This window comes from Exophiala aquamarina (genome assembly GCF_000709125.1).
Source record: "Exophiala aquamarina CBS 119918 chromosome Unknown aczIA-supercont1.23, whole genome shotgun sequence".
NCBI classification, from domain to species: domain Eukaryota; kingdom Fungi; phylum Ascomycota; class Eurotiomycetes; order Chaetothyriales; family Herpotrichiellaceae; genus Exophiala; species Exophiala aquamarina.
In genome coordinates, this window is record NW_013550565.1 from 254890 (window position 1) to 279645 (window position 24756).

General features: G+C 49.3%; 11 protein-coding genes across 11 annotated transcripts; 5 read left to right on the forward strand and 6 right to left on the reverse strand.

The window, feature by feature from the left end:
• Nucleotides 1-318: 318 nt before the first annotated feature.
• A1O9_12452 (uncharacterized protein) lies at nt 319-2266 on the forward strand (the record flags this gene model as incomplete). Its single annotated transcript, XM_013398671.1, has 7 exons — nt 319-390; nt 445-827; nt 881-1057; nt 1109-1381; nt 1426-1720; nt 1780-1945; nt 1995-2266. 7 exons carry the CDS (start codon nt 319-321, stop codon nt 2264-2266), a joined length of 1638 nt encoding a protein of 545 aa, XP_013254125.1.
• A 4562-nt stretch (nt 2267-6828) lies between these two features.
• Nucleotides 6829-7491, reverse strand: A1O9_12453 (uncharacterized protein; the record flags this gene model as incomplete). Its single annotated transcript, XM_013398672.1, has 1 exon — nt 6829-7491. One exon carries the CDS (start codon nt 7489-7491, stop codon nt 6829-6831), a length of 663 nt encoding a protein of 220 aa, XP_013254126.1.
• A 2344-nt stretch (nt 7492-9835) lies between these two features.
• Nucleotides 9836-10900, reverse strand: A1O9_12454 (uncharacterized protein; the record flags this gene model as incomplete). The annotated part of the gene is made up of 2 exons (XM_013398673.1): nt 9836-10352; nt 10458-10900. Coding segments are annotated over 2 exons (960 nt in total), but the record flags the coding sequence as incomplete, so codon positions are not given.
• Nucleotides 10901-11476: 576 nt separating this feature from the next.
• A1O9_12455 (uncharacterized protein) lies at nt 11477-13105 on the reverse strand (the record flags this gene model as incomplete). The annotated part of the gene is made up of 2 exons (XM_013398674.1): nt 11477-12536; nt 12600-13105. 2 exons carry the CDS (start codon nt 13103-13105, stop codon nt 11477-11479), a joined length of 1566 nt encoding a protein of 521 aa, XP_013254128.1.
• Nucleotides 13106-13597: 492 nt separating this feature from the next.
• On the forward strand, nt 13598-14131 carry A1O9_12456 (uncharacterized protein; the record flags this gene model as incomplete). The annotated part of the gene is made up of 2 exons (XM_013398675.1): nt 13598-13834; nt 13931-14131. The coding sequence occupies 2 exons, from the start codon at nt 13598-13600 to the stop codon at nt 14129-14131; spliced, it is 438 nt and encodes a 145-aa protein (XP_013254129.1).
• Nucleotides 14132-14145: 14 nt separating this feature from the next.
• Nucleotides 14146-14799, forward strand: A1O9_12457 (uncharacterized protein; the record flags this gene model as incomplete). Its single annotated transcript, XM_013398676.1, has 1 exon — nt 14146-14799. One exon carries the CDS (start codon nt 14146-14148, stop codon nt 14797-14799), a length of 654 nt encoding a protein of 217 aa, XP_013254130.1.
• Nucleotides 14800-15179: 380 nt separating this feature from the next.
• A1O9_12458 (uncharacterized protein) lies at nt 15180-16793 on the forward strand (the record flags this gene model as incomplete). Its single annotated transcript, XM_013398677.1, has 1 exon — nt 15180-16793. The coding sequence occupies one exon, from the start codon at nt 15180-15182 to the stop codon at nt 16791-16793; it is 1614 nt and encodes a 537-aa protein (XP_013254131.1).
• Nucleotides 16794-16819: 26 nt separating this feature from the next.
• On the reverse strand, nt 16820-17407 carry A1O9_12459 (uncharacterized protein; the record flags this gene model as incomplete). Its single annotated transcript, XM_013398678.1, has 1 exon — nt 16820-17407. A coding segment is annotated over one exon (588 nt), but the record flags the coding sequence as incomplete, so codon positions are not given.
• A 1316-nt stretch (nt 17408-18723) lies between these two features.
• Nucleotides 18724-19735, reverse strand: A1O9_12460 (uncharacterized protein; the record flags this gene model as incomplete). Its single annotated transcript, XM_013398679.1, has 2 exons — nt 18724-19262; nt 19459-19735. 2 exons carry the CDS (start codon nt 19733-19735, stop codon nt 18724-18726), a joined length of 816 nt encoding a protein of 271 aa, XP_013254133.1.
• A 2075-nt stretch (nt 19736-21810) lies between these two features.
• Nucleotides 21811-23329, reverse strand: A1O9_12461 (uncharacterized protein; the record flags this gene model as incomplete). The annotated part of the gene is made up of 2 exons (XM_013398680.1): nt 21811-23040; nt 23108-23329. The coding sequence occupies 2 exons, from the start codon at nt 23327-23329 to the stop codon at nt 21811-21813; spliced, it is 1452 nt and encodes a 483-aa protein (XP_013254134.1).
• Nucleotides 23330-23988: 659 nt separating this feature from the next.
• A1O9_12462 (haloacid dehalogenase, type II) lies at nt 23989-24657 on the forward strand (the record flags this gene model as incomplete). The annotated part of the gene is made up of 1 exon (XM_013398681.1): nt 23989-24657. The coding sequence occupies one exon, from the start codon at nt 23989-23991 to the stop codon at nt 24655-24657; it is 669 nt and encodes a 222-aa protein (XP_013254135.1).
• Nucleotides 24658-24756: the final 99 nt, after the last annotated feature.

Consider the following 24756-nt stretch of genomic DNA (forward strand, 5'->3'; position numbering starts at 1 on the left):
ATCGGCTTATCCCCCGTTACACAAGAAAACCCGATCACTCTTTTCTGACAGCACAAATTCTAATGCTTGTTGAGGACCTGAGTCTCGACCGAGTCGTGGACTGGCAAATCAGAATCAACGACTCCAAGGTCCTCACATCCTCCAACGATAATGTACGGACTGCTATTGGCTGAATCCAGCCGCCAGATCCAGGATGGTTGTCACACTAGGGTCTATACTATGTATTCAATCCGTAGAAAAGAATGCGAACAACCTTTCCCCCCCCCATCCTCCCTGGACCATCTCTTTCCCTGTAAGCTGGATTGTATGGACGTGCAAATGGCGGCGCAAACATCAACCGCAGCAAAAACGAAGGTGCCAATTCCGGTAACACTATTGTCAGGATTCTTGGTATGTCTAACAGCACTTTGAGGGACTCATTCTAAGCGTGGTCTGTTCTTCTAGGGCAGTGGGAAGACGACCCTCCTCAAGCACATTCTCACCTCACGCGACCATGATCTCCGCATTGCAGTCATTGTGAATGATATGGCTGCTCTGAATATTGACGCATCCCTAATTAGACGTCATGTTGTCTCAAAGACGAGTGAGAAGCTGATCCAGCTCGAGAATGGATGCATTTGCTGTTCTCTCCGAGGCGATCTGCTGGACGAACTGGCAAGATTGGCAAGAAGTGGTGAATGTGACTACGTTATTATTGAAAGCACGGGGATCAGCGAACCCATGCAAGTCGCCGAGACATTTACGGAAGAGTTCACACAGGCCATGATCCAGGTGGCAGAAGAGGGAAATATGGATAATGCGGATGACCAGAAAACTCTCCAAGAGATGTGAGTACATCCTAGGGCTCACTAAAATGGTACAAGTTAATCGCATATCATAGAGCCGAACTAGGGGGGTTGCAGAAAATCGCAAAGCTGGACACATTGGTCACCGTCATTGATGCGTTCAACTTCTTCCTCAACTTCTCAACCACCGATTTCATTTCCGAACGATGGGGGAAGGACCAGATGGATCCTGAAGATGAGAGGACCGTTACCGATCTCATGGTCGATCAGATGTATTATCCAAGCTAGCTACCTGTACCGTGAAATCGCTAATTTGTGTGAAGAGAGTTCTCGACAACTATCATCATCAATAAGGCTGATGCTGTCTCGCCAGAGGCAAAGGAAAGGATCCTGGCTATTACGAAGCAGCTCAACCCAACTGCCAGAGTCATTGAGAGTAACTTCTGCAAGGTAGACATCCGTGAGGTAGTTGCCACACAGTCCTATGACTTTGAGAAAGCTGCCACTGGGATGGGATGGCTTCAAAGTCTGCACGATCTGGCTATAAGGGATGTCAACGGGCAGAAAAAAATTGGTCCCACGCCAGAGACCGAGGAGTATGTGACCCCGATGCAGAGTGAGCATATGGCTAACACTGCAGATACGACATCTCAAGCTTTGTTTACCAAGCCCGCCGCCCATTTCATCCGAAGCGGTTGTATCAACTAATTCATGACAAGTTTGTCCTGATGGAGGGCGTGGTCGAAGATGAAAACGAAGATGACGAGACAGTGGAAGACGGAGAAGACAGCGACGAAGATGACAATGTTTTGGACAGCAGTTCTAGCAGCAGCTCAGACCAAGGCAAACAGATGGGAGATGTCGATTCCTGGTCAGACATTTCAATGGCTGATGCTGAAGAGGAAGACGACTTCTCGAAGTCCATCGACCCAAAGGTACATAGTTTCTCCAGTTCATATTCTTGGGAGATCTTTTGGTACTAAAATTCTTGCAGACTGCTTCAACAAACAAAGCCAATGATCCTGTATTCAAGGGGCTACTGCGCTCGAAAGGATTTGTATGGCTTGCCACTAGGCCTGGTCTTCACGGAGAATGGTCACAGGCCGGTACAATGTTGACACTTCAGGGAGGAGGTCCTTGGTTCTGTGTTCTTGAAGACTGTGAGTATGCACTATCCTGATGCGCATAATACTAATGAATGCTTTCAAGCTCAATGGCCAGAGGATGAGCCAACTCGACAAAACATCATGGCTGATTTTCAAGAGCCATGGGGTGACAGACGTCAAGAAATTGTGTTCATAGGAGAGAAGCTTAACCATGACGGCTTGCAGACCGATTTTGATCAGTGTCTGTTAACAGACCTCGAGATGAAAAAGTGGGAAAGAGTAATGCGGCTAAAGGACAAAGATGCCATCCATGACAAGCTTGCGAATCTATTCGAGGGTAAGTTTGCGATCGGTCGTACCACGAGAGCTTATTGACCAGAAACAGACGGGTTTGAGGATTGGCTAGAGCTAATAAACGACAACGAGGACGAGTATAATGGCCATGCAAATAACCATAAGGGTCACCATGCTCATCGCAAAGGCTAGCTTCAGTAGTGGAGCTGTTTAGAGTTTGATGTCGTATCCATGCGGCTAAGATAGAAAGGCGAGACAGCCCCTACTACCACTTCGACAGTAAAACCAGTCCCTAGAGTAGGATACTATCTACATAGGAGCTACCACCTGCAAGAATGCCCGATTGAAACCCTTTGGGCCGTTTCCCAGCTGAGGCGGTAGATTGGTGTTGATGGTAGGGTCTTGTCCAGTTTTGGGGAAGTTGCCACCCCACCGGATTTTTGCGGCTTGAGATCAATTGTCAGCCGAGGCATCCTATAATATTGGCAAGCGACGACGGTAAGGGTGCCATCTCGTTTGATCTGGAATGTCAGGGGACCCGTGATTTCCAACCCCAAGTCAAAGCTGTGCTCGCCTTCTTACAGCGAGTCTCGTATAGTGCTCGAATCGATGGAAGGCAGCTACATATTATCGCGGTACTGTAATCTGCAGAGGTCCAGATAGTCACGTCGCTATTATCCCCTACGCCGTGAAGACCAACAATTGCAGAACTTCAGATGATGGTGCCAGCTGAGAAAACTTTCACAAAGGGTCCATTGAGCTGGTCCCACCGAATTGGAATAGGAAGCGTAAGCGAACAATCGAGGTGATCCATCCAGTGCGAATCTTGTGTCAATGGAAAATTTTTGTGGAGAATTGTGGCCTACAGGATACTAAGCTGAAACATGATGAAGACACCGTTCTTCTGGTACAAACGCAGCTTAAGGTCTAGCAATTAAGGAAGTGGCAGGTTAAGGATCAATAAGTGTTGGGTAATGTCGATGCTACCATGAGCGCAGGTGATGGCGTTCATGTTGAGACATTTCCCATTGTCAATGATTTTGTCCAAGTTGTATGCGACCAGCTAACACTGAGGGAAAAGTAGAACCATGAGTCTGATTGAAGGCAGAATCACGAAGCCGAGGGAGGCTTTTTCCCGGATATGAAACTTGCGTGACGGAAAGATGCGCAGGGGGAATATGAGGATCGAGGTTTTGGTGGCCAGGATGATAAGCACAAGGAGAATTCCGCCAGCCCAGACTGTCCTGTCAGCGGCCAAAAAGTGAGGAGATGACAGAATTCGCCCACATAGCTGATCATTCAGTGCGTGACTGATTCGGTCTCTTATTTATTTTCGCATTGAAAGCCTGTATTGTACGAGCAAAAGACTTATGCGCATCACCGTGTAAACCCCTGTTGCTATGGTCGGAGCGATATAAGTCCAAGGCGAATCGGTAGACCGAACTCTTGTGGAGTCTAAAGAATATCGGATCTGTCGTATTACCAATGATGTCTTTTCTGGGAGATCCCTAAATCTGATGGACGTGGGTAGATCTCGATGGCATGAAAGCTGCAGGGAGCCAACGACCTGCCCTGGCCAGCGAGAAGTTGAAACTCGGGAGCGGTATGGACTGTTTTCCAAAGCTTTCCTCGGAATATATTGTCAAGCCTGCCAGTATCTAGTTAAGAACAACCGAAGTCCAATCGTTCATTCGTGTATTTGGTATTGTGTTGTCCCCTCAGTAGCCCAAGAAGCGAATTTGTCGTGGACTTGGTAGGGATCCAATGTGCAAGAGTGTCAGCGCAGCGTGTGCGCCTGTAGCGGAGGCTCACACGTGGAGTCCTCCACCTCGCTGTCAAGGCGCGCGTAATTTGGCCTAAATCCAGCACCCAGAGATACAGGCAGAAGGTTGTACGGCGATCGCCCTAGCAGAAAGAGGAGTGGCGCACTCGAAGTGAAGGGCATCAGTCTGTTCGAGGGCTTGTCTCCCAAAGCTGAAGCAGGGAAAGCGGGACCTGGACTTCCAGGGCTTGTCACAAGGACCTGTTGGGAACGCGAGTTAGTGGGGACGGAAGAGCATGGATACGCCTCATCGGACGCCTCGTTGAGTCGGTGGACGACAAACCACGAGGGAGGAGCACGAACTGACGCAGACCCACAGTTGCGGCCAAAATGACCAATCATGTCTGGGAACAAACGACGCTTGGGGGATCTCGGCCCTGTTCCAGCTTCCGTCAACGACCATGCGATGCTATCGAGGTACATTCCACCGTGTGTTCAGAATAAACGGGAACATGATTGAACTCTTTGACTCCAGCTTTGGACTCGAATATTGATCAATCCAACAATTTGTGCCCCACTGCTTGACCCATCTTCGTTCTCTCCTTAGTCGGTGTGGAGAAGACTCCTACCCTGAAGTTAGTCCTCTACCTCTTGCTCTCTCTAGCGACTAGTGGGAGTCACATTTGAACCGACTCGGTGTCGGTTCCCATGCGTAAATGGACCGACGTGTTTTTGGCAAGCTTGTCTGCTAAGTAATGGCTTCATCGGCGCGTTTGCGTACCAAGACCGGATGCATGACGTGTAAGTTCCTGATCTTACTTACAACGCTTTACTCAGCACTGCTTATGTCTTTGAAGGTAGAATGCGTCGTATCAAATGCGATGAACAAAAGTCACTGTGCCAGAACTGCACACGCTCGAATTTCGCTTGTTTATGGCCGGTCAACGATGAGTTCTACGACAGACGCTTTCGGCAATTTCACAGAGGAAACTCTGTGAGTCGAGGTCCTGAGTTAGCCACCTCAGCCTCAAACTCCACGATAAACAAATCTCTAGCAGAAGCCAGGAGCATTTAATTCAATACGCCATACCTACACGCCCTTATGACCACCACAATCTAGAAGATGCGATAGTTGTACATTTTTTTCGTGGATCAGCAATCGTCGCTGATCCTTCGGAGCGCACATCCAGGTTTCATTGAAGCTTTCCTGCCAAAGCTGATTGTTCTCAGCAGCAGTTTCGACGGGCTGAGAAGTGCTGTCCTTGCTAACGGCGCATCTCATCCGTCTGCCAGTACTGGCAACCAGGATTTTTTTCACTTGTCCCTCAAATACTATTCCACCGCGGTCCACGAAGTTGCACGCGCCGTTAAAGATACCTTGACACAGAAGCCTGGTCCAGATGATGGACTTATTCTTGCAGTCATATATTTGTAGATTCATGGGGTAGGTTGAGTGCTTTGTTGACCTTGTTCGCAGTAAACACGAACAGATCTTGCTCCTAGAATCCTACTGACCCGTCGCCATCTTAGTTTTGGGGATTTGGGACACAAAGTGATGTTCCACAACACGTCGCAGGAGCTATTCAGCTGCTCAGACAACGACTGGCGACACGGAAGGCGTATCAACCTTTCAACCGCATCGCATTGGAGAGCACTCTCTACCAGAGCTTCCGTATATCAACACTCTCGCCCTACTCGTACGATACGAAACCTGATCTGGAGTTCTGGTCAGAATCGGAATGTATTATCCGGGACCAGGCTTTCCAGGACTCAACGGTAGAAGCCAACAGACCTGTATGGGGATGCCGCTGCAACTCCAAATGTTCATCAACAGAATGGTGAATTTCACCCGGCAGCACCGAATGCCGCAAGACCTGGAAGTGTCCCGTTTCAGGAATGAAATGGTCGAATGGCAGGAGCATGCTGGCGCCAGGGATCCGAGGACGTTGGGCGGGACTCCAGAGGCAATGGTAACTGGTAAAACCTTACACCAGCTCACAGTGACGCTCTACATCCTCGCCGCCTCGGTAATTCTGGACCAATTTTTGGACAAAGGCCACTTCCAATCTCGAGCTACGTCCAGGTAGCATCCAGGAGGTCAAGTATCGGCGGCAGGTGCGAGTCGGAGTCGCAATCCTTAACCTACCCGAATTCAGCAAACAGTGGACACGATGCTTTATGGGTTCTTGGCCAGCATACATATTGGGACTGGCTGCTGCCAGTCCAGAAGAAATAGCCGTCATTAGGAACGATCCTCGTCAGGGATGGTCGCATCTACGATGCTCAGAAGGGTTTTCGTGCTTCAAAGATTGGAATCGGTGTGGAAGGTACACAATGTTTCTAACTGATCGGTGAACCTGCAAATGTACTACGCCGTAGTCAGTGAAATAACAGTTGCCTCTACTTTTCGAGGTGCCTTGTCAGCATAGCCAGACACTGCACAACTCCGTCGATCAATGAGATATATGGTTCTGGTTGGTATTGAAAAGCTACCATGCCTTGTGAGCTAAACCTATGGACAAATAAGACGAATTCGAAACTCATGGATTGACAAATTTCGTACCACATCCCCTTGGCCTTCTCCCAGAAACGAATCCGCATCATTGTCAAATCTCTTTAGCTAAAGATTGAGAGATGACGTCCACGGCTGCCACCAAATTCTCATCCTCACCTGTCATGGCGACTACCTGGATCGAACATGGCTCTTGATCAGCAATTTAGGGATCATCTGGTGGGATGGATCAGTTTACAAATCTGGTTGTGGTAGATGTGGGAAAGGGTGACTCACAAAAGGGCAGCCGGGAATCAGCGTGGTCAATTGGCTTGTCAGCAGTACTTAACGGTATCACGCAAGCAGGATACTGTGACGACATCAGCAGTGTTACCATTGAAGCAAGTTATGCGTATCTGTTTGACACCGTCGCCGGATTGCGGACCGCTTGACATTCATCTGAAAGAGCTCAAGCGTTCGGTTTTTGCGGGGATTCACATGTGATCTATGCATCTTCTCAACGGCACTGACCAATGGCTCGCCAGACGCTCCAGGCCAGCCCTTGTAAGGAACTAGAGTATTATCGAGGTCAAAATAACTCCAAGTGAGGTCTCCTGCTTCTTCAAATGACGGGACGTCACCCAGTATGCCAATGTCCAACCCGGCGTGGCGCAATTTCTCAATGGCGGCCTGTCTCGTTCGAAGCACTGGTGACGCAACTGGATACAGTGGATCTTCGATGATGCAACCTACTGTTAAATGGTTCTGGAGACTGCTTGGTGTCCATGGCATTGAAAGTGCTGTATGATCGTATTTCCACGGCTTGGACTCGACGATGGTCCTCAAGATAAAGTGTATGTCCCGGGCAAAATGCGCTAACGGCCCCATAGCGTAGCTCACGTTGGGCTGGTACCCATATTTCACAAAGGGCGTCTGACCAAAGTATGGTATTCGATCCACAGTTGGTTTCAAACCGTATAGCCCGCAGCATAAGGCAGGGATACGCACCGAACCTCCGATATCAGTGCCAAATCCCAGGACTGAACCTCGCATTGGGAGCAATGCACCTTCGCCCCCACTGCTACCTCCGGGGCCCAAGCAAGGTTTGTGAGGATTCTGTTTTATCATCAGTTGTTGATCTGCACGTTTGAGGATTTGTGTCAAGATGTCGAGCAATCTTGCAGCAGCTTACCAGTGTTCGGCCGAAAACATTACTGACTGTTTCGGCGACGTGGTGATATGCCTCCGTAACTGTCTATTCCATCATGTTGCCCCCAAATATTCTTACCATCCTCGTTCGAGGTACGTTTGTTTTGAGGTATAGCACAGCTCCACTGTCTTGAAGAAGTTTTACCAGTGTCGACTTGGTCTTGGACGGTCCGTCAGCAGCGAAGGCTGCGTAACCAGAAATAGAATCGATCCCTTCAATACGAAAACAGCGCTAGAGAGATTGCAAATTTGTTAGTATAGCCTAGTCTTAGATGATCAAAGCCTGGCACAATTTTGTACCTTTATGCTGACTGGAAGACCGTGAAGTGGTCCCATGCGACCAGTTTTGTCGAGCTGGGTATCGAGCCAAATTCTTTCGTGCCTCTTGTATCTGGATTTATCGCAGATGATCAAGGATGGAGGTGAGTGTTCTGGTGGCCAACCATCATCAGCGCGAGGTTCATCTTCAAATTTATCTTCCTAGAAGACACGAGCGATATCTGCAGCCCACCGCCAGAGGTTTTGGAGTATTTGTCAAACACAGCACAAGAATCGAGCTCAGACGTGGTACCAATCGATGGCACCAAAAGTATCCGTGATGGTTTCATCACGATTCGAGCGTCTGATATCGACCATGACGCGATTGGTTTCCCCCAGAAGGCTTCTACTCGGAAATTGAGGCTCTGGTTCAACTTTCCTGCAAGGCTCTTCTGGATGTGCTAATACCGGATCCTGTACTTCCTCAGCTGGCCTTCATTATTCTATGCAGGGTAAATTCCGGAAAACTTAATGATTTCTCTGGCTGAAGATGTGCAGCTTTCTCTACGACTCTTATCTGATCTAATTCTATGACCTCTGTGAAATGGCTCTAATCATTGTTTTAGGGAACTCGTATAACCTCAGGTACGTTTCAAGTTGGTCGAAAACTCTGGGGCGAGGTGACCAGAGGAAATTGCAGTGCTTCAATAGTCGGAGTCTCTTATCTTGCGCCAACTGTTGGAATATTATTGGGTACGTGAGAAAAGTCCATAGTTGATTGACTTGTGCTCTGACACATTCAAAGGTCCCTTTTTACAGGACCGATGAGAGATCGGCTGGTTACCAAACTGGCTCGTGGCAATAAGGGTATCACGGAGGCAGAATATAAACTTTGACCTTTTGTCCTGTGATTAATCCTCGTACCAGTTTCACTATTATTATGGGATGTGGGAGGTACGCGTCACATCCATTGGTTCGGTCTTGTGTTCGCCATGGGCGTTCTCAGCGTCACTCCAACTATGAGTCACACTGAGCGTCAACTGCCTAGTCGACAACTTTCACGACATCCGTGGTGAGGCTATGTCGAACTTCCTTGTTGTTCACAATGCCTTGTCCTTCACAATAAGTTATGGGTGAGATGATAAAATACTGTACTAGTTCAGCTTTTGCTGATCATCTTTTAGGATTACTGCTTAGTTTCACCGATCGAGTACTAAAAACTGATTCATCTCTACCGCTTTCGTGGGCATGACCATTTCCTCGATCTTTGTCTTCATCAGAGGACAAGAAAAACAACCAACAGTTGTGATTGCAAGACAGGCAGAACTTGTTGCAATTTCAGATATCCGGTGGTACCTTGGTACATCTAGTTGAGGCTTGGAAATTGTCCCGCCCAGTCATCGGCTGGGTGAGCCCAGTGCTGGGAACCTTACAAATGTGTTCCTGAGTAGAATGATCATGCGAGATTGGATTTGCCACGGAAAGACTTGCCTGCATAGGCTCTACACAGAAATGTATCGAAATGACTCAATCTGCGAACATGCTTACAAGTATTGAACGGGAATAAAAACGCGTCGTTTGATACGTAGTCCCCTACCATCGAGATAGTACCGTGGGCATAATCCGAATAAAAGCTATCTGAGCTCGGTCACTTCGGGAATAGCTTTGAATAGACGGTGAGGCCGCGGAGAAAGTAGATTCAGTCTGGTCGGTCGGACCGTGAGCAAGATTTGGAACAGTAGCTCGCAGGGAGAATGCAATCCTGATTTTTGGGTGTTCCAATTATAGATCCAAGTTTTGGTCCTTATCATCCAAAAGAAAGGCAAATGTTGTCTGAGACTGTGAATTCTGAGAAGCCAAATGTCTAAACCGCTCAGGATCTCGATCTCACCGTGATTTTTTTACTTAGCCGGACCCCATCGAACCAATTTAGACCCATGTCCCACCATGTAAAAAAGGGAGCATAACTCCCACGGCCCGTCCGATGATGTCTCGAATGCTCCTTCGCACCTGATCCCCATCCCTTAGGCAAGATTTTTTCGTAGCCTAGTGGTAAATCCATACCACAATGCGCCTCAACCAGGAGCCACACAAACACCGGCACGAAAATGGTGCGGCTAAGGACGTGGGAGCCGATGACGTTGAGGCTAAAATTAGCCAGGAGGACAAGGGAGAGGCGTTCGGTGATGGAGAGTTTGTTGGTCACTTGTGGGTGAATTTCTTGATGCGTATGGTGGGGAAGATGGTAAGGCTGTAGGGCCGAGATGCGGTGAAATCCTACGTGGGCTAGGAAGAAAAGAGTGTCGTAAATGAAGAAGGAGGATATGACCTCAATGACCAATCGACGGCTGGTCGGTGGCTCGTGTGGCAAGGCGCGAACTAACTGGACAGGGGACGCCCAGCTGAAGTTGTGGACGGTGACGAAGAGAAAGGAAGCATCGATATTTCTGTCGTTGCTTGCGATCAACAGTCGTATCATTTCTTCAAGGGAAGTCGCTCCGCTAAACGCGGACAAGCAGGACGAGGTCGATGGGAGATCATCATGTACGGACTTCGAAGGAACCGCAGAATACCCGCCAGCTGTCCTGATGTCCTCCACTGGAACACCAGAGAACTTCTTAATCAGGGTTAAATCGAGAAGTAGAAGTGGAGCGATGTAGGTAAAAATCTCCCCCAGGCGCTTGGATGGTCGTTTCATCTTAGGCAACTGGGGGGAATTCCCCTTGGTCGTAGCATTGTTGGCTCCTTCGCTGCTTGCCGATCTGCTGGTGCCTCGTTCACGGAGGTCAATACGGAGTGAAGGACTGTGTGCGAATTTTCGAGTATACCTAGGCTCTATTAAGCCATAAGATAGGACCGTGAGGAATGTCTCAAAAGTCGAGGCACGATAAAATGCCGACTGGTAGAGGGATGACCAGAGTGCGGACAAGGCGGGCTGAAACAAATCTGGATGGGAGACAGCCGAGAGAATCAGAGTTGCCAGGCCTAATTGCAAATACCAGATTCTGGAATCTACCAGAGCCGAAATTCGGGTTGTTGCCATTAGTGCGTGTGAGTGATAGTAGAAATTCGAAGGTGGTTTTTCGTCAGTTTGGTCTTAGTAGTTGCTAGCAGGACCAAAACTTGGGAGACTGTCAAAGACAATATGGGGTGAGAGAAGTTCATTGACTTGAACGAAACAATCCCACGTGCCGATTATCGGTACTGCTGTGATCGTACCGCGTAAGGACGTGAGAAAGTAAGTTCTCATTCTACGTGATACGAAAGCTATCGTAATCTATATATACGACTCGGGACCGGCCATGGCACTGTAAATAACGCCAAGGTATTTCGAAGGTATTCTTAGTACGCCGAGGCTAGGCGTCATTAGAAAAGAAATGACATGAAAAATCACATTGCGTACTCGTACACCTGAGGACTCCTTTCCGTTATGAGACAAAAAACGTAATATCCGCGCTAGTACTATGCAGAGGGTGTGGCCATTTTGTGTGATTTGCGCTACTATAGAACTGACTATCTCCTTGGTTGTCCACTAGATCTTGATCCAGCGAAGGCCGTCGGGAAGCTGCCTCTAAGTGACCGTAAGACTCGTAATGAATAATGCAATCGTTAAAGACGCCAAGAGAGTTACAAACGCCAAATAAGCATTTTTCCTTCGCAAGCTGACGGCCTCGTCCTGCTGAAATTCCTGCGCAGCTCGACCCATAGCGAGGTCCTCTTTCACCTTAGGGATGGCCGACAAAAAACAGATTCCCGCGACCCAATACCCGACAGGAATAAGAATGGCAAGTATGTCTCGCGTCTTCTCCAAATAGGCCGTACTTCCTGGTTTGTAATTCCTCAATCCTAGACCGATCATCTGTGGAGCACTCGAATAGATCAAGATGATGACACTGGTATAGATCGCTAGGCAGAAGGTTTTGGTTCTTGTTGGCAATAGTAAAGCCAAGAGCGAAGCAAACCCGCCCAGCCAAAGTTCAGCGGTGAGATAAGCTGCGCTCATCACCCCATACAAGATGCGAACTCCCGCTTCCTCGTGGCCATTCGCCAGTTTCAGGCTGAAAACCATGCAAATGACAAACGCGCTTGAGATGATGCCGCCGATGGCGGTCAGATAGAGTATAACAGTCGGCTGCCGCTTCAAATAACCGCAGATTACACCTCCAAGAACGACAGTGACTGAGCCGACGACACCGACAATAATTCCATATCGCGAGAGAAGCTGATCTTGTGATGCGTATATGGAAGACAAATAGGACGGCATGTACCAACCAAATACATTCCCCGAGAATTGTCGAGCTCCGGCAGCCAGAGTCAGAATCCAAAATGATTTCATCATTACAACATGCTTGACAGATGCCGACAATTGAGTCCTAGCTTGGCGGAGTTTGCTTCCGAGTGTAGCATCGCTGTCAACATTTGTCCCCGATGAACTCTCGGTATACAATGGCCTCGCCAAGAGCCGCCTTCGTCGTGGCTCACGCAAGAGAAGGCGGGTAACAACCGCGACTACCATGCCGACGATACCAATTGCCTTCAGTGCGTTGTTCCAAGGCGTATGAGTCCTATCAAACGCTGTAGCAATTTGTCCGCTAACGGCTTCGCCAACGTAGACACCGACATAGAAGATGCTGTGAGAGTTCGATCAGTACATAGCCAACGGCGGTGGCTCATTCTGCAAGACTTGAACCCACCTTTCACAGAGGAATAGCCACTCCATCGACACCAGATCACTAATTAGACTGATGCTGAGTGCTTCCACGGGTGCCTGACCAATGCCCATGCCGATTCTCGCAAGTAATATCTGCCAGAAATTGTGACTTAACCCTTGGAAGAGCACGCAGAGACTCCACCAAAATGCTGCAAGAGTAAGAACCCATACTCGACGGTTTGTGTAGTCTGCGATGAAGGCTACAGGAAGTGCGAGAAGTGCATAAAGGATGCCAGTAGCATAGCCCGACAACACGCTGTATTGTGTCGAGGTTAGGGAAAGAGACTCTATGACTTCAGCCTGGAAATAAGATAGAACGAATTTATCGTATTGTGCCAGAAAGTAGTTGAGGAAAAGCAATGCCATCGCAACAAAGACGCGAAAAAATGATAGAGCATTCTGTCTATCCAGGTGATGCTCAGGTCCGCTTGCTTCGTTCAGCGAAGCTCTTTGAGTGGCATCGGTCTCCTCTACTGTCACTCCTTTCATGATTGATTCGTCGGGAGAATAGTCCTAGCCAGTGTGCGCTTGTAGAACGTTGGGTTTGTAGAATTTTATTGCAATGCGGGCCCTTTTAAGAAATCCAGTACGTTAGTTTTGCGGATAACAAGGGTGGCAATGCGGCGTGTGAACGCCGTGCCGACCCTTGCTAGTGAAGTTACGTCCCGAGATGCCTGGACGAATACGCATTCTTACCCCTCTAAAGTGGGCATGTACTCCCTGGCGAATTAGGAATTGTTTGAATTCAAAAGCTAGGACTTGGATACGCAAATGAGAACGAGTACGCCAGATGGGTTCTATTTTAAGCCAGTGGTATAAGCGAATACGCCCACGCCAACATTCTAGGCAATATTCGCCGAGCTTCCCGGCTGAAGTCTGTCCGTATTCGACAAATATCCATCAGTGCATTGTGATTTTGGACAACCGTGACTCCTTCTCCCAACATCCTGTCTGCCGTCTTCCGCTCTATCTTCAAGCGTCATGTCTCAACAAACGAGTAATATTTACATCCTCTACAACGCCGACGCTTCGATCCTGGGCAAGCTCTCATATGCCTGCCGCAAGTTGACAGTAGGGCCGAAAGAGAGTCCATGTGCCGCCTGTGATCTAACACACGGAGGGCTCAAGTTAGACGAGTCGCCCAAGTGGAAGCAAACTAAACAGCAGATTGGTGGTGCCACAGTCAAGCAATTGCATAGAGACGAGCTGACCTCCGAAGTAAGTGTTGAGCAACCCTTCAGTGGCATCCTTTATTGGCAAATGAAGATAAAATGAAAAAGAGATAGTGCTGACCCTGCTACCCATCTTTCGTAGCTTCGCGATTTCGTCTCCTCTAACCGCCTCCGTTATCCTCTGGTTGTTGGCCAAGCGCCTAACGGGAGCGCCTTGAAGGTCCTTATCGATTCCGAGAGTCTACCTTCCGTCTCAGCCGACCATTCCGCTTTCCTGTCGTTGCTAAAGAAGGAAGCAGCGGATAAAGACGTGCCCATCTCCATCTTGAACACCAGCCTCTGACGAAAGGTCACATTATGTTCGACGTCCCACTCCGCAGGGTAAAGGACACCTATCTTCTCTCCTTGGTGCCCTTGGTCCCCAAGTTCGTCTCCCCGAACCATATCACATTCCTCGCATTCCTCGTTGGCGTTCTCGCGTGTGTGAGTGCCATGATCCCGGGGTTAGCATTCGCATCCGTCTATTTCTGGCTCTTTAATCGCTTCCTCGACAACCTCGACGGTGTTCTCGCGCGGGCAAGGCGTCAGGCCACTGACTTAGGTGGTTTTTTCGACCTCCTTAGCGACTTCGTCATCTACTCATGTATTCCCATATCCATCGCATATGGCCAGTACGCAGACCACGGTGTAAAATGGTTTAATCTCTCAAGCTTCCTCGCCATCACTATCCTTGAAGCCACTTTCCATGTCAACAATTTCGTCCTCTTCTACTGGGCAGCGATTTCGGCAAAGAAGGCCGAAGGAGAGTTGACTAGTCTAACTATGAAACCTGCGCTGATCGAGGGGTTTGAGTCTGGTGTGATCTTCACACTGATGTTCGTCTGGCCCCAGCAGATTGTAGTGATGAGCTGGATGATGAGTGTTGGGGTCGGGATTGGAACTCTTCAAAGGATCATCGCACTCGCTTCCTCGTTGGACAACCTAGAGTTCAGGAAGAACAACAAAGATTAGTAATCTTGATTATCCATACCTCAATAGAACAGAATCGTGATAATGTCTTTCATGGCTTAAGCGCACCCGGCAGCCTTCTGGTGGTCAGACTTTGAGGCCCAGCCAAATATCTTGCATGACGACGTGCAACCCAAGCCCGCAGTCTGCCCAGCCGGCTTCCAGAAGGGCCCACACAACTGCCACGGCTGTTCAGTTTGCGAGAGGTACAATAACTCGAGCTGCACACCGCGTGCCGCGGGTCAGGAACATTTAGACCTTTCGAGTCAGCTGTTTCTACTTAGCGCATCATCTGTTGCAATACTTGAGATTTCCCTACACCACCGCAAGTGTCCTCAAAAGATTGCCACTTTTGACAATCCCATTCCAATTGATATCCTACCATGGTGTCACGGTTGAACCAAAGTCTCTCCTTCCACTCATCACCCGAGTCGTTCATCTCCTCGCGACTGGAGCACCTTTCCTATTTAAATTCTGAAGTACTGCCCGCTTCCCCAGGAGTGGGGGTACGCAAACTGCGCCCGATAATCAGAGCCTCGATCTTGAACAGGAATGTTCATATTGTCTCTTCGTACAGGCTATGCGAGGCAATTCTGAAATTTGGATCCGCCTCGGGTGGTTCTGACTTTAGCCAAATTGATCAAGAGCCGAGTCACCAAGAAGAAGTTGCTGCCATTTTGGTTGCAGCAGTCAGTGGTCCCAGTAACGGAGACGAGCCCGTCTTTACTGCTCGTCTAGCATATGCCCAATTCATGTCCGCCTTTTTTCCAGGTCCAAACGTACTACTCGAGGATGGACCACAGCACGCTGCACATAGAGAGAGGTGGAAGCAACAATTAAAGCATATCCCTGAAATTTCTCAATCCATGATCCGGTCCCTGACTGTAAAACGACTCATCGAGCCACTGCAAGGTGCTAAATCTACGAACGAGGGAAAGAGCATCGACTTGTACAGCGCTATGAAGTCGCTAGCATGGGACTTGTTGTTTGGGATCTTTCTTGGGCTGGATAGAAACGAAAACGGGGCAGTGTTTTCAGAATTGGAGAGGTCACAGGTCGATCTTCTTCAGGGACAGTTTTCCTTGTTTCCTGTATCCATCAAGACGCCGTTCTGGTCGTCACCCAGGAGCAAGGGATTGGATGCAGTGAAGAATGTTAACGGCATTCTGAGAAAGCGCTTACGCCAAGTGGGTCATGCTGGAGACACAGGGGCGAGAAGGTCAACATGCCCGTTCATGCAGCGGTTCCGAGAACGAGAACAAGAGGAAACCCCTTTGACCGATGAGGACGTAGTGTCTCACACACTATTGTTCACCAGTAGCCTCGTGAACAAGGCATTGGCATCACTATTGACGGCCTATCTCCTAAACCTGTTTATGTGGAGGGATGGTGTTGACAGAACAAGTGGTGGCGGCCTTGCTGATCTGATACGCAGTCAGGAAGACAGGCCTATGGCTCAGCGCATGCTGGAAAGCATCTTAAGCGAGACAGAACGTTTAAGCCCCCCTATCGTCGGGGTTATGCGTCGAGTGACGCAGGATATTGTTCTGCGCGGAGCCACAGATCAGAAGGCTCAAGACGAGACCTCAGACTGCCTTGTCCGCCAAGGCGAAGATGTTTGGTTATACCTTGCCGGTGCAGGGCGGGATAACGACGTTTTCGAGGGTGCAGATCAGTTTGTTTGGGATCGGTTTATGTCGTGCGAGGATTCACACGAAGCTGGTCATACTTTCGGCAGAGGTACCAAAACTTGTATGGGGTATGCGTTGGTCAGGCAAATCTGCTTGACTGTCGCAAGTTCCATCCTTGATTCCACCATTTCGTTCCGAGGGGTTGTTTCTGAGCAAGGTGTTAGGCACTGGCTGGGCTGGGAGAAGGATGTGCCACATGAGGTAGTTGCGAGGGACGTGAAGCAACTGCCGTCTCAAAGACCCAGAAGGCCTGTCAATGTGGAGGTCATCCTCGGAAAATCGCCATCAGAGACACAGAGTCCCTAAGTCGCCTTTTGATGGCCTGAGAACTCGCGTAGCATGAATGAACAAGCCACCTTTAGGAGCCATCCTGTGTTCACGAGAGCGAGGCATGACATGCCGAGTTTGCAAGGAAGCCGCAGTTTCCGGAAAACCTCCCATGTAGATACATTCGTTTGTTTTCCAAATGTGCTGATTATAGAGTATAGTAGGTAAACCCTGAATATGGCGAACGTCACCATGTAGGCTACACTGAGTACTCGGATAATCCGCGTCTTCTGTGGTCGAAAATTGATCAAAAACCACCGTAGCGTACCAAATGGCGATGATGCATTCATGAGAAGCATAGCCACAATTATGAGAATCCCTTTCTCCTTCCGTTGGGCAATATAGACCTGAAGCAGGACAAATGCAGACCCTAGGAGAGCATGATGCCAGCCGAGATGTCGGAAATTAAGACCCCTGATAGCTCTGTTATCAGAAGCCTTACCGTTGGACCCTGTGAGAAATGCTCGTTCTCTCCTAGCAGCGTACAGCAAAACGATCGAGTCCTGTAGTAAATATGCCGTCTCAATCGCAGTCAGAATATTGGCCAGTTCTGACTTGGTCGTAATGATTGGCTGGTCATGATCTGGCAGGCTATGGTATATAGGCAAAGAGAGCGGTAGGTTTCGTTTCAGGCATATAATAGCCAGCGTCGTCATCATGGTGCAGTGGAGTAACGATATGGCCTCTCGGGACGCCGCAAGGCGGAGAGGAGAAGATTGTCTAGGGATCGAAAGATAGAATGCGGCCAGGTATGTTATGAAAGAGCTGAGGAGCGCGTACTGAGAAGGAGAAAGGACGGCCATTGTCGACTTCCTCGAAACAACCAAAAATAAAAGAGCGACCGCGAAGATGACTTGGTGTTCTAAGCCCGTAAATTGTAATGAGCAGGAATGAGAAGTCGTAGTGCAACACACCTAGTAATAAGTATTTTATCCACTTGTGTCTAGGCACAGTGCTCGCTTACCGGGAACAGCCTCTTTGTATTGAAAACTTGCCGATGTCACTGCCAGCACTTAGCGTTAAGATATACTTTCTATGTGTACTCAGGTAATTGGTTTGTGTGCCTAGAGTGTACTCGAGTTACTCTATGGTATTTGTAGTCTAAGTAGTACCGCAAACGATGGTCAAGAGACATAATCGTAAGTGTGTCTATTTTGTCTACACTAAGATAGATCGCTACTATATACACTTATACTATATAAATTTTAGAGGAAGTAGGTAATTATGTTAAGTACTATAAAGGTTATTATAATCAATATATATTAGTTAAGATTCGGCTTTTCTGTCTATATTTTCATGGTAGACAATTAGGAATTAGGATAATAATATAGATATAGCACTAGCTAGACTTAGTAGGGCTATCTACTATAGTATAGTAGTAGCTTATAGTAACATGCATCGAGTGTAGTGTTTAGGTTAAGGAAGAATAGTAGAAGTAGTAGTAAGGATACTATATCATCGTCAATAAACTATATAAAGTATAAAGGTATACAGGATCAGTGTAGGTAAATACTGTCAGGAATGCCGAGGGCGGCCTTCTAACAAGCATATAGCTAATAGGTCAGAGATATCCTCGCACTTGATGCGAGATTCTAGTCTTTTGAGCGATTCTCAAGGGCTTACGGAATTATTGCCTGACAAGTACTAACTACCCGGACTTAATACGGGGCTCAATACTGTACTAAGGTACCTTAATACTAAAATACGCACTACGAAGCGTATTACTAATAAAATCTACTTTGCGTGTAGGAAGGTACTAACTAACTCAGAAGCCTTGGCGCACTAGTAATTACGGGAATTAGACGGACCCGGCTGAAAACAACTTCAGCCGGTATTTTCAGCCGGTAACTTAGCAGTGGCGGTGCAAGAGAGGATGACCTCGACGACCTCCTTGCCATTCGCACCTGATCTAGGAGACTTTGGGCATTTGATGGAAGCGAGTCGCCACGCCATGCCACCATACCTCCGGCCGTACAAGAACCAGCTTACGTTCATACAGTTGCGCAGCCTCAGAATCCAACACCCGCACAAAGTCCACCGGCATGCCCAGTGAACGAGCTGCACTGAGCAACCTTTCCTCTCCAAAGCTATCATCGCCGAACCCAAGCAAGACGAATCCTGTGCCAAAAAGGTCTATTATGAACCGCTCATTGTCCAACCAGTAGTGGGGAGCGCGATGACCAGGTCGTGCGATCTGTATGTAAGTACTAGGGTCATCTGCTGGCGCCGGCGAACCATCAGGCACGATTACCGGCGAGGTCGAGTATTGATACCCCATAGCAATGCCCAGCGAGCGGAATTCCTGCTCCAGACTGACAGCCGCCTGCTCTCCAAGCGCTCTGCGTTGTGCATCAGCATCGGGCCCTTTTTCTAGCACCTTCTCATGGCCTTTCCGCTCAACCCAGATCGCGTAATTCTGGGTCGAACTGATCCGTTCCGCAGGGCAACCTGCCGACGTTCGGCAGTATAGGCTTCAATAAGACCTGGACCGCTCCAACCGTCAAGTAAAGCCGGCAAAATCCAGCCTAGGTCCATAACATCACCCAGTCCGGTGTTGAGCCCGTGGTCTCCTGTCGGCGACATGCTGTGGGCAGAAACACCGCAAAGAAAGACACAGCAAATGTTTTAGCAGTGAATTAGCTACGTCGCCACGGCAGGACGCACATTAGCTCGAACGGAACAACGTCGCGGCCGAAAGCTCTCCGTACCAGAGAATCCATGTCGACTTGTGCAGAATCTAGTCTGTCTTCGTAACCAACGACAGTAAACCGAAACAATTGACGCCCATCGACAGCGGTGAGGTTGGACCAGACGCCTTCAGGACTGATAAACATGTACCGCTCGCCCATACGCATTGGATACTGGGTGAGATTGTCGGACCTTAACAATAACGCTGATGGAGTACCCCCGCTCGCGGCCATCTCTGTCGATCCCGCCTGCCTTCCGCACTCGACTCATCTAGACCATCGCAACCCACGAGATATTCTGCACGAATCTCTTCTTCTGCCCCATCTTCCAGGTTTCTCGCTCGACAATTGACCACTCCTTTATCTTGTTGAAGATCAACGAACTCAATCCCATAACGGATCGTGGTCATTCCTTGTCGCACGACCGCGCGAGCGAGCATAGGATCAAACCAGAACCGTGGACATCTTCTGTGCATCTCTCGACACGACGGGGGAAGGACACGGTCTTGCGTCGAAGGAAGCTCCAAACGACCGATAAGATGCCCATTCAGTGAAGTGCAGAAGATCGTGTTCCTCGACACGTTAGGATGGAAACTCACGCACAAACCCTTCAAAATAGGCAGCGTGATACCTAATCCTGTCAGGGTCATCCCAAAACATCACCAGCATGTTATCAAAAGGCTTCCTGCGCACCGACTCGCCGCTCTCTCCGTCTGGATAGAGCTTGCCATCAGGTCCAAAGACTGTAATGTCCATTCCATGGACGATCACTGACGATTCACCCGGGTAGGAAGGCAAAGTCCGTGTGCCATGCACGAATGGCCCGCATAATTCGGGGCCGCCCGACATGTTCAGTTGGCAGTCTAAGCCGAAAGACTCAGCAAGCCAGCTGGTCAAGGAAGGTGTGAGGACAGCGCCCGTGGAGACGATGGTGCGGAGATGAGGTGCGAGCGCCTCTGTCAATCGTAAGGTATCAGTGTCTCCAATTTTGTCTAGCAAGGGGTCGACATCAATGATCAGACTCACTAACTTTGATCTCCCACTTTTATACCTCGGAGTAGTATCGCGGCCTAGCGCCGAAGGAGGCGATCCTCCTCTGTCAATCTCTATCCGTTCGCCGTGCGCGTATGCGACGGCGTTGACCAAGCCCAGTCAACCACCAAACTCAGCCATGACGCCTAGACCTAAAGCCCGAGATAAGTACAACAAGTGACTGTATTGTATAGCTAAGTACTAATGCCTCGATGCGGGGAAAAGGCAAAGAGTGGATCTTAAGTGTGTAGTACCTTGTATCGGCTTACAGGCTGTAGATCTAGTGTGATTTTGGGACAGTTCTCGACTTTACACTACACCTGATGTTTCTCAGACTCGACAAAATCAGGCCTCGAGCTGGCCTTCTAGGGCCATTCACATCATCTCAATGTTAGATGACTCATTGCGTGAAGAGTGTGCGGGCACCCAGTAGACGTCAGAATTCGTTGACACTTAATTGCGATTTCCGGTAAGTACTCTACGGGTGGCGGGCATGGCAGCCCCCACTACGGAGGCAAATCCCCTGGGCCAAAGCGCCCCAATCTCCCTCCAATTATCGGAGAAAGTTGAATGAATTGGTTTCCTCAGGGGCCGGTAAGATAGGAATCTATATACTTTGAAAAATGAGAGGCTCGGAATGCCCAAGGATACCTCTACCAAGCACCAACTCATTTGTTTTACTTCCTCTTCATCTGTAGACAGTTGGCCAAGGAGCAACATTTCAGTAGTAGCTAGAATGCCCATACCCAAGTCAGACCCCAACAATTACAAGAGCCCTCGTCTAACAGGCTTCTAAACCAAAAGGTGCGCTATAGCACCAAATAATGCGTAACCTCTCTGCTATTCTTGGCGCAGCGGGCTCAAGACTGGACAGCATTGTCGAAGTCAGCACGGACGTAAGTACTACCGAGTCAAGTGGAAATATTTCAATGACTAAATTGTGTTGCAAGGTGCATCGGCTTCAAGCAGCTACCATACGGCTCAGATATAGAGCTGAAGTGCGTTGCCGTGCAGGAAGAATTACGGTCTCAGTAGCAGAGGGAGTATATAGGGTGGTGTGTACGTAGAGCAGGGGCTTGAAACGAGACGTGCAGAAAGGCATGCGATGATAGAATCCATCAAGATGAAAACAGGTACCTAGACATAGCTATTGCATGGACACCAGGAATCCGCAAAGGCCCGAATTATCTTGCAACCTGCAGATTTGCGCGGCCATTGTTCACACGCCTACAAGGGTGTGCCCGGCCGTCTGTGTTGGTATCTCTACCAAAACACAACTACCATCCGCGGGCTCTTTCCCAGACGTCCACGACCTTCCTGCCCTGAGACTCATCAGACGAGTCTACCACAAGATAGTGTGGGTATAGCGCTCCAGTGACGCACGCATGGTTTGGATAGATGCGCACCGTCTGTCCGATCGCGAGCGGAATCGGCCTCTGAAAGTCTTCGCCAGCAGCGTCGTTGCATTCTCCTGCCGAAGAACGCTCCCAGCTGATAATGCTGTGTTCTTGGCTGATGCGACTTACGATGAGACGACGCCGCGTATGTGACTCCCTGTTGTCCGGTGTCAGGGATGCTTCACAGTCCACCACTCCCCACCCTGAATATGCCACACACGGCTCTCTCCCCAGACCTAACGTACCAACCGCTACGAGAGCCTCGGACTGCTGGCGCTCCCCATCGTTGTAGATACTACAAACCTCGGCGGCAACGGACACAGCGATCTCGTCTTCGTAGGTCCCTAGGTGATCACCCCGGGAACGTGTGGACATTTGTTGAATGTCCAGCACAGAATACACGCCGGCATGGAGTTCAAGTGATGTTTGAAACCCGCTTGGATTCCCTGTTTGTAATTCCTCGATTCTCTTGCGCAGGCTCACTGCCGCAGCCGATGACGGTGCCGTCTCCATCGCGAGGTTCTCGATGGAAGTCACCTGAGGGGACGCGCCGACGCTGATAGTCATCTCCCTGCAGACTGAGAAAAGGGGCCCGTTCAGGTGAAGCACGTCCAGGCACCCCGATATCTCGGCCTCTAGGTTTTCCATGGCTTGGTCTGGAGTTGTGTCGTTGTAACTGAGACTGCTATGCGAGTAGAGCCCGGTGAAGATAACCTCGCCTTGCTCGTGCAGTTGCATTAAGCTTTTCACCAGATCGTTCTGGTTCACACTATCGGGGGGGAGGCCAGCTCGGTGGTACCCTGTGTCTATTTTCAAGAATAGTCCGGCAGGAAACAGGGCCAGCTTGTTAAAGCGCTTGACATGGTCCAGCTGGTGAACATTATCGACCAGCACAGAGATGGTACTTGGCCCTAGCTGGCGTCCTAATGTTGCGAGTCGCCCAACCTGCGACAAAGGGAGTGGCATGCCATATAGAACATTGACATGCCGCCCGTGGTCCTGGAATTCCAGCAAGACTGGCAGTAGATACTCGAGCTCTGCGACCGTCGATACGACAAGCCTAACTTTCGAGTTGGACTCTCCGGCTTGCAGGCGAAGACCTTGTCTAGTCTGTGACAACCTAGAATCAGTCTCATTTACGTTCTCATGTCGAACTAAGCTTAAGCTTCTAATTTACCTTGTGAGTCTTGACATGGAAACGAAAATCTATTCCGAGACGCTCCGTGGACGAGCGTAGGGACTCGCAATGCCGCTGCATCGTGGCCCTGTTAAGTAGCACAGCAGGCTTGGCCACATGATTGATATATAGGCCGATGGGATCTCGGGGTAGAGAGTCACCTGTGCTACTATCAACCAGGGTTTTGGTCACTTTAGGGGCTGTGCTTGCTGGAGCGCTCATTTTCAAAGGTATAACTCGAGCGGACGTGGTCTTGAGAAATGGAAAAAGGATGCCATTGCCAGGCTGGGAGAGTTTTTCACATTGAAGCCTCGAGTTGAGATGTTCTCGTGCTTATTTCTGACTAGGGCACTCGACCTGTACATACCAGCACGCTGATCGAAGCTGTGGCCAGCGGAACAGCAGCACCGATTCTCAAAACAGTGCGCAGGAGCGACAATACAGTCGTCGACTTATCTTAGAGATAAAACCACAACGAAAAACCCCGAGCAGCCTTGTAATGCTCAGTCCCATACGCTTGTAATAGCACTATACCAGGAAGAGTGCGCGGGTGAGATGGAAGCCCCACCCAATCTTCTTCCCTGTACCTTGATCAACGCATAACTACGAAGTAACAAGAACTTCACAGCAGCTTGCCACCTCCGATTCTTTCCCGTTCACTTTGCCTTGAGCACTTATCTTGATAAGTATATCAACTGCTACCTCTAAAAAGATACGGTTCCTCTTGGGGTCGCACATTAGCGCATGGCTCTTTCTCAAACTCGACTACTTGGAACCACGAACCGCAATAATATTGCTGGGTTTGTTTTCTGAGTTTCCGCACAATCCTGGGCATGAGAGAAGTAAACATTGTACCTGCAACGGCTTTCCCTCAATTCGTTATGTCCACAACCCAGACCACTGAATCTCCCTCAACATGGAAGCCTAAAGCCATAATATTTGATCTCTTCACCGCGCTACTTGACTCCTGGACCCTCTGGGCCGCCTCCACACCTCAGGACAGCGCTGCCGATGGTCGACTTTGGCGCGCACGTTATCTTGAAATCACGTTTGGTTCAGGCACATACGTGCCCTATGAAGATCTTGTCCGCACCGCAGCACGAGATGTTGGCCTTCCCCAGTCTGCTCCTGAGGCTTTATTACGTAACTGGGATGGATTGGCACCATGGCCTGAGGCACCTGCTGTGCTACAGAGGCTGAGAGCTCAGGGTTATATGCTTGGCGTGGTAACAAACTGCTCGAAAGAGTTGGGGCATCGAGCGGCTAGTAGGGCGAGTCAGAGTTCCATTGATTTTGATGCCGTCGTAACAGCGGAGGAAAGTGGGTTTTACAAGCCGGCCTCGCAGGCGTATCAGGCTATCTTGACGGCTATGGCAGTGGATGCCCGTGATGTGTTGTTCGTTGCTGGCAGCGCTGGCGACGTCCAAGGGGCGACCAAGGCGGGTATGAGAGTTGTGTGGCACAACAAAGTTGGTATGGCAAAGGCCGGTAATATCGAACCGCTTCGGGAAGGTAGGACGTTGGATGACGCTCTCAAGAGCTTCTTGTAACAGTACCACGAGTGTATATAGACCGGTTCTTCCACTCAGACATACTGAAATTAGCATCAGACAAAAACAGTTGTTTTGTCGGGGCGACCAGAGAAACTG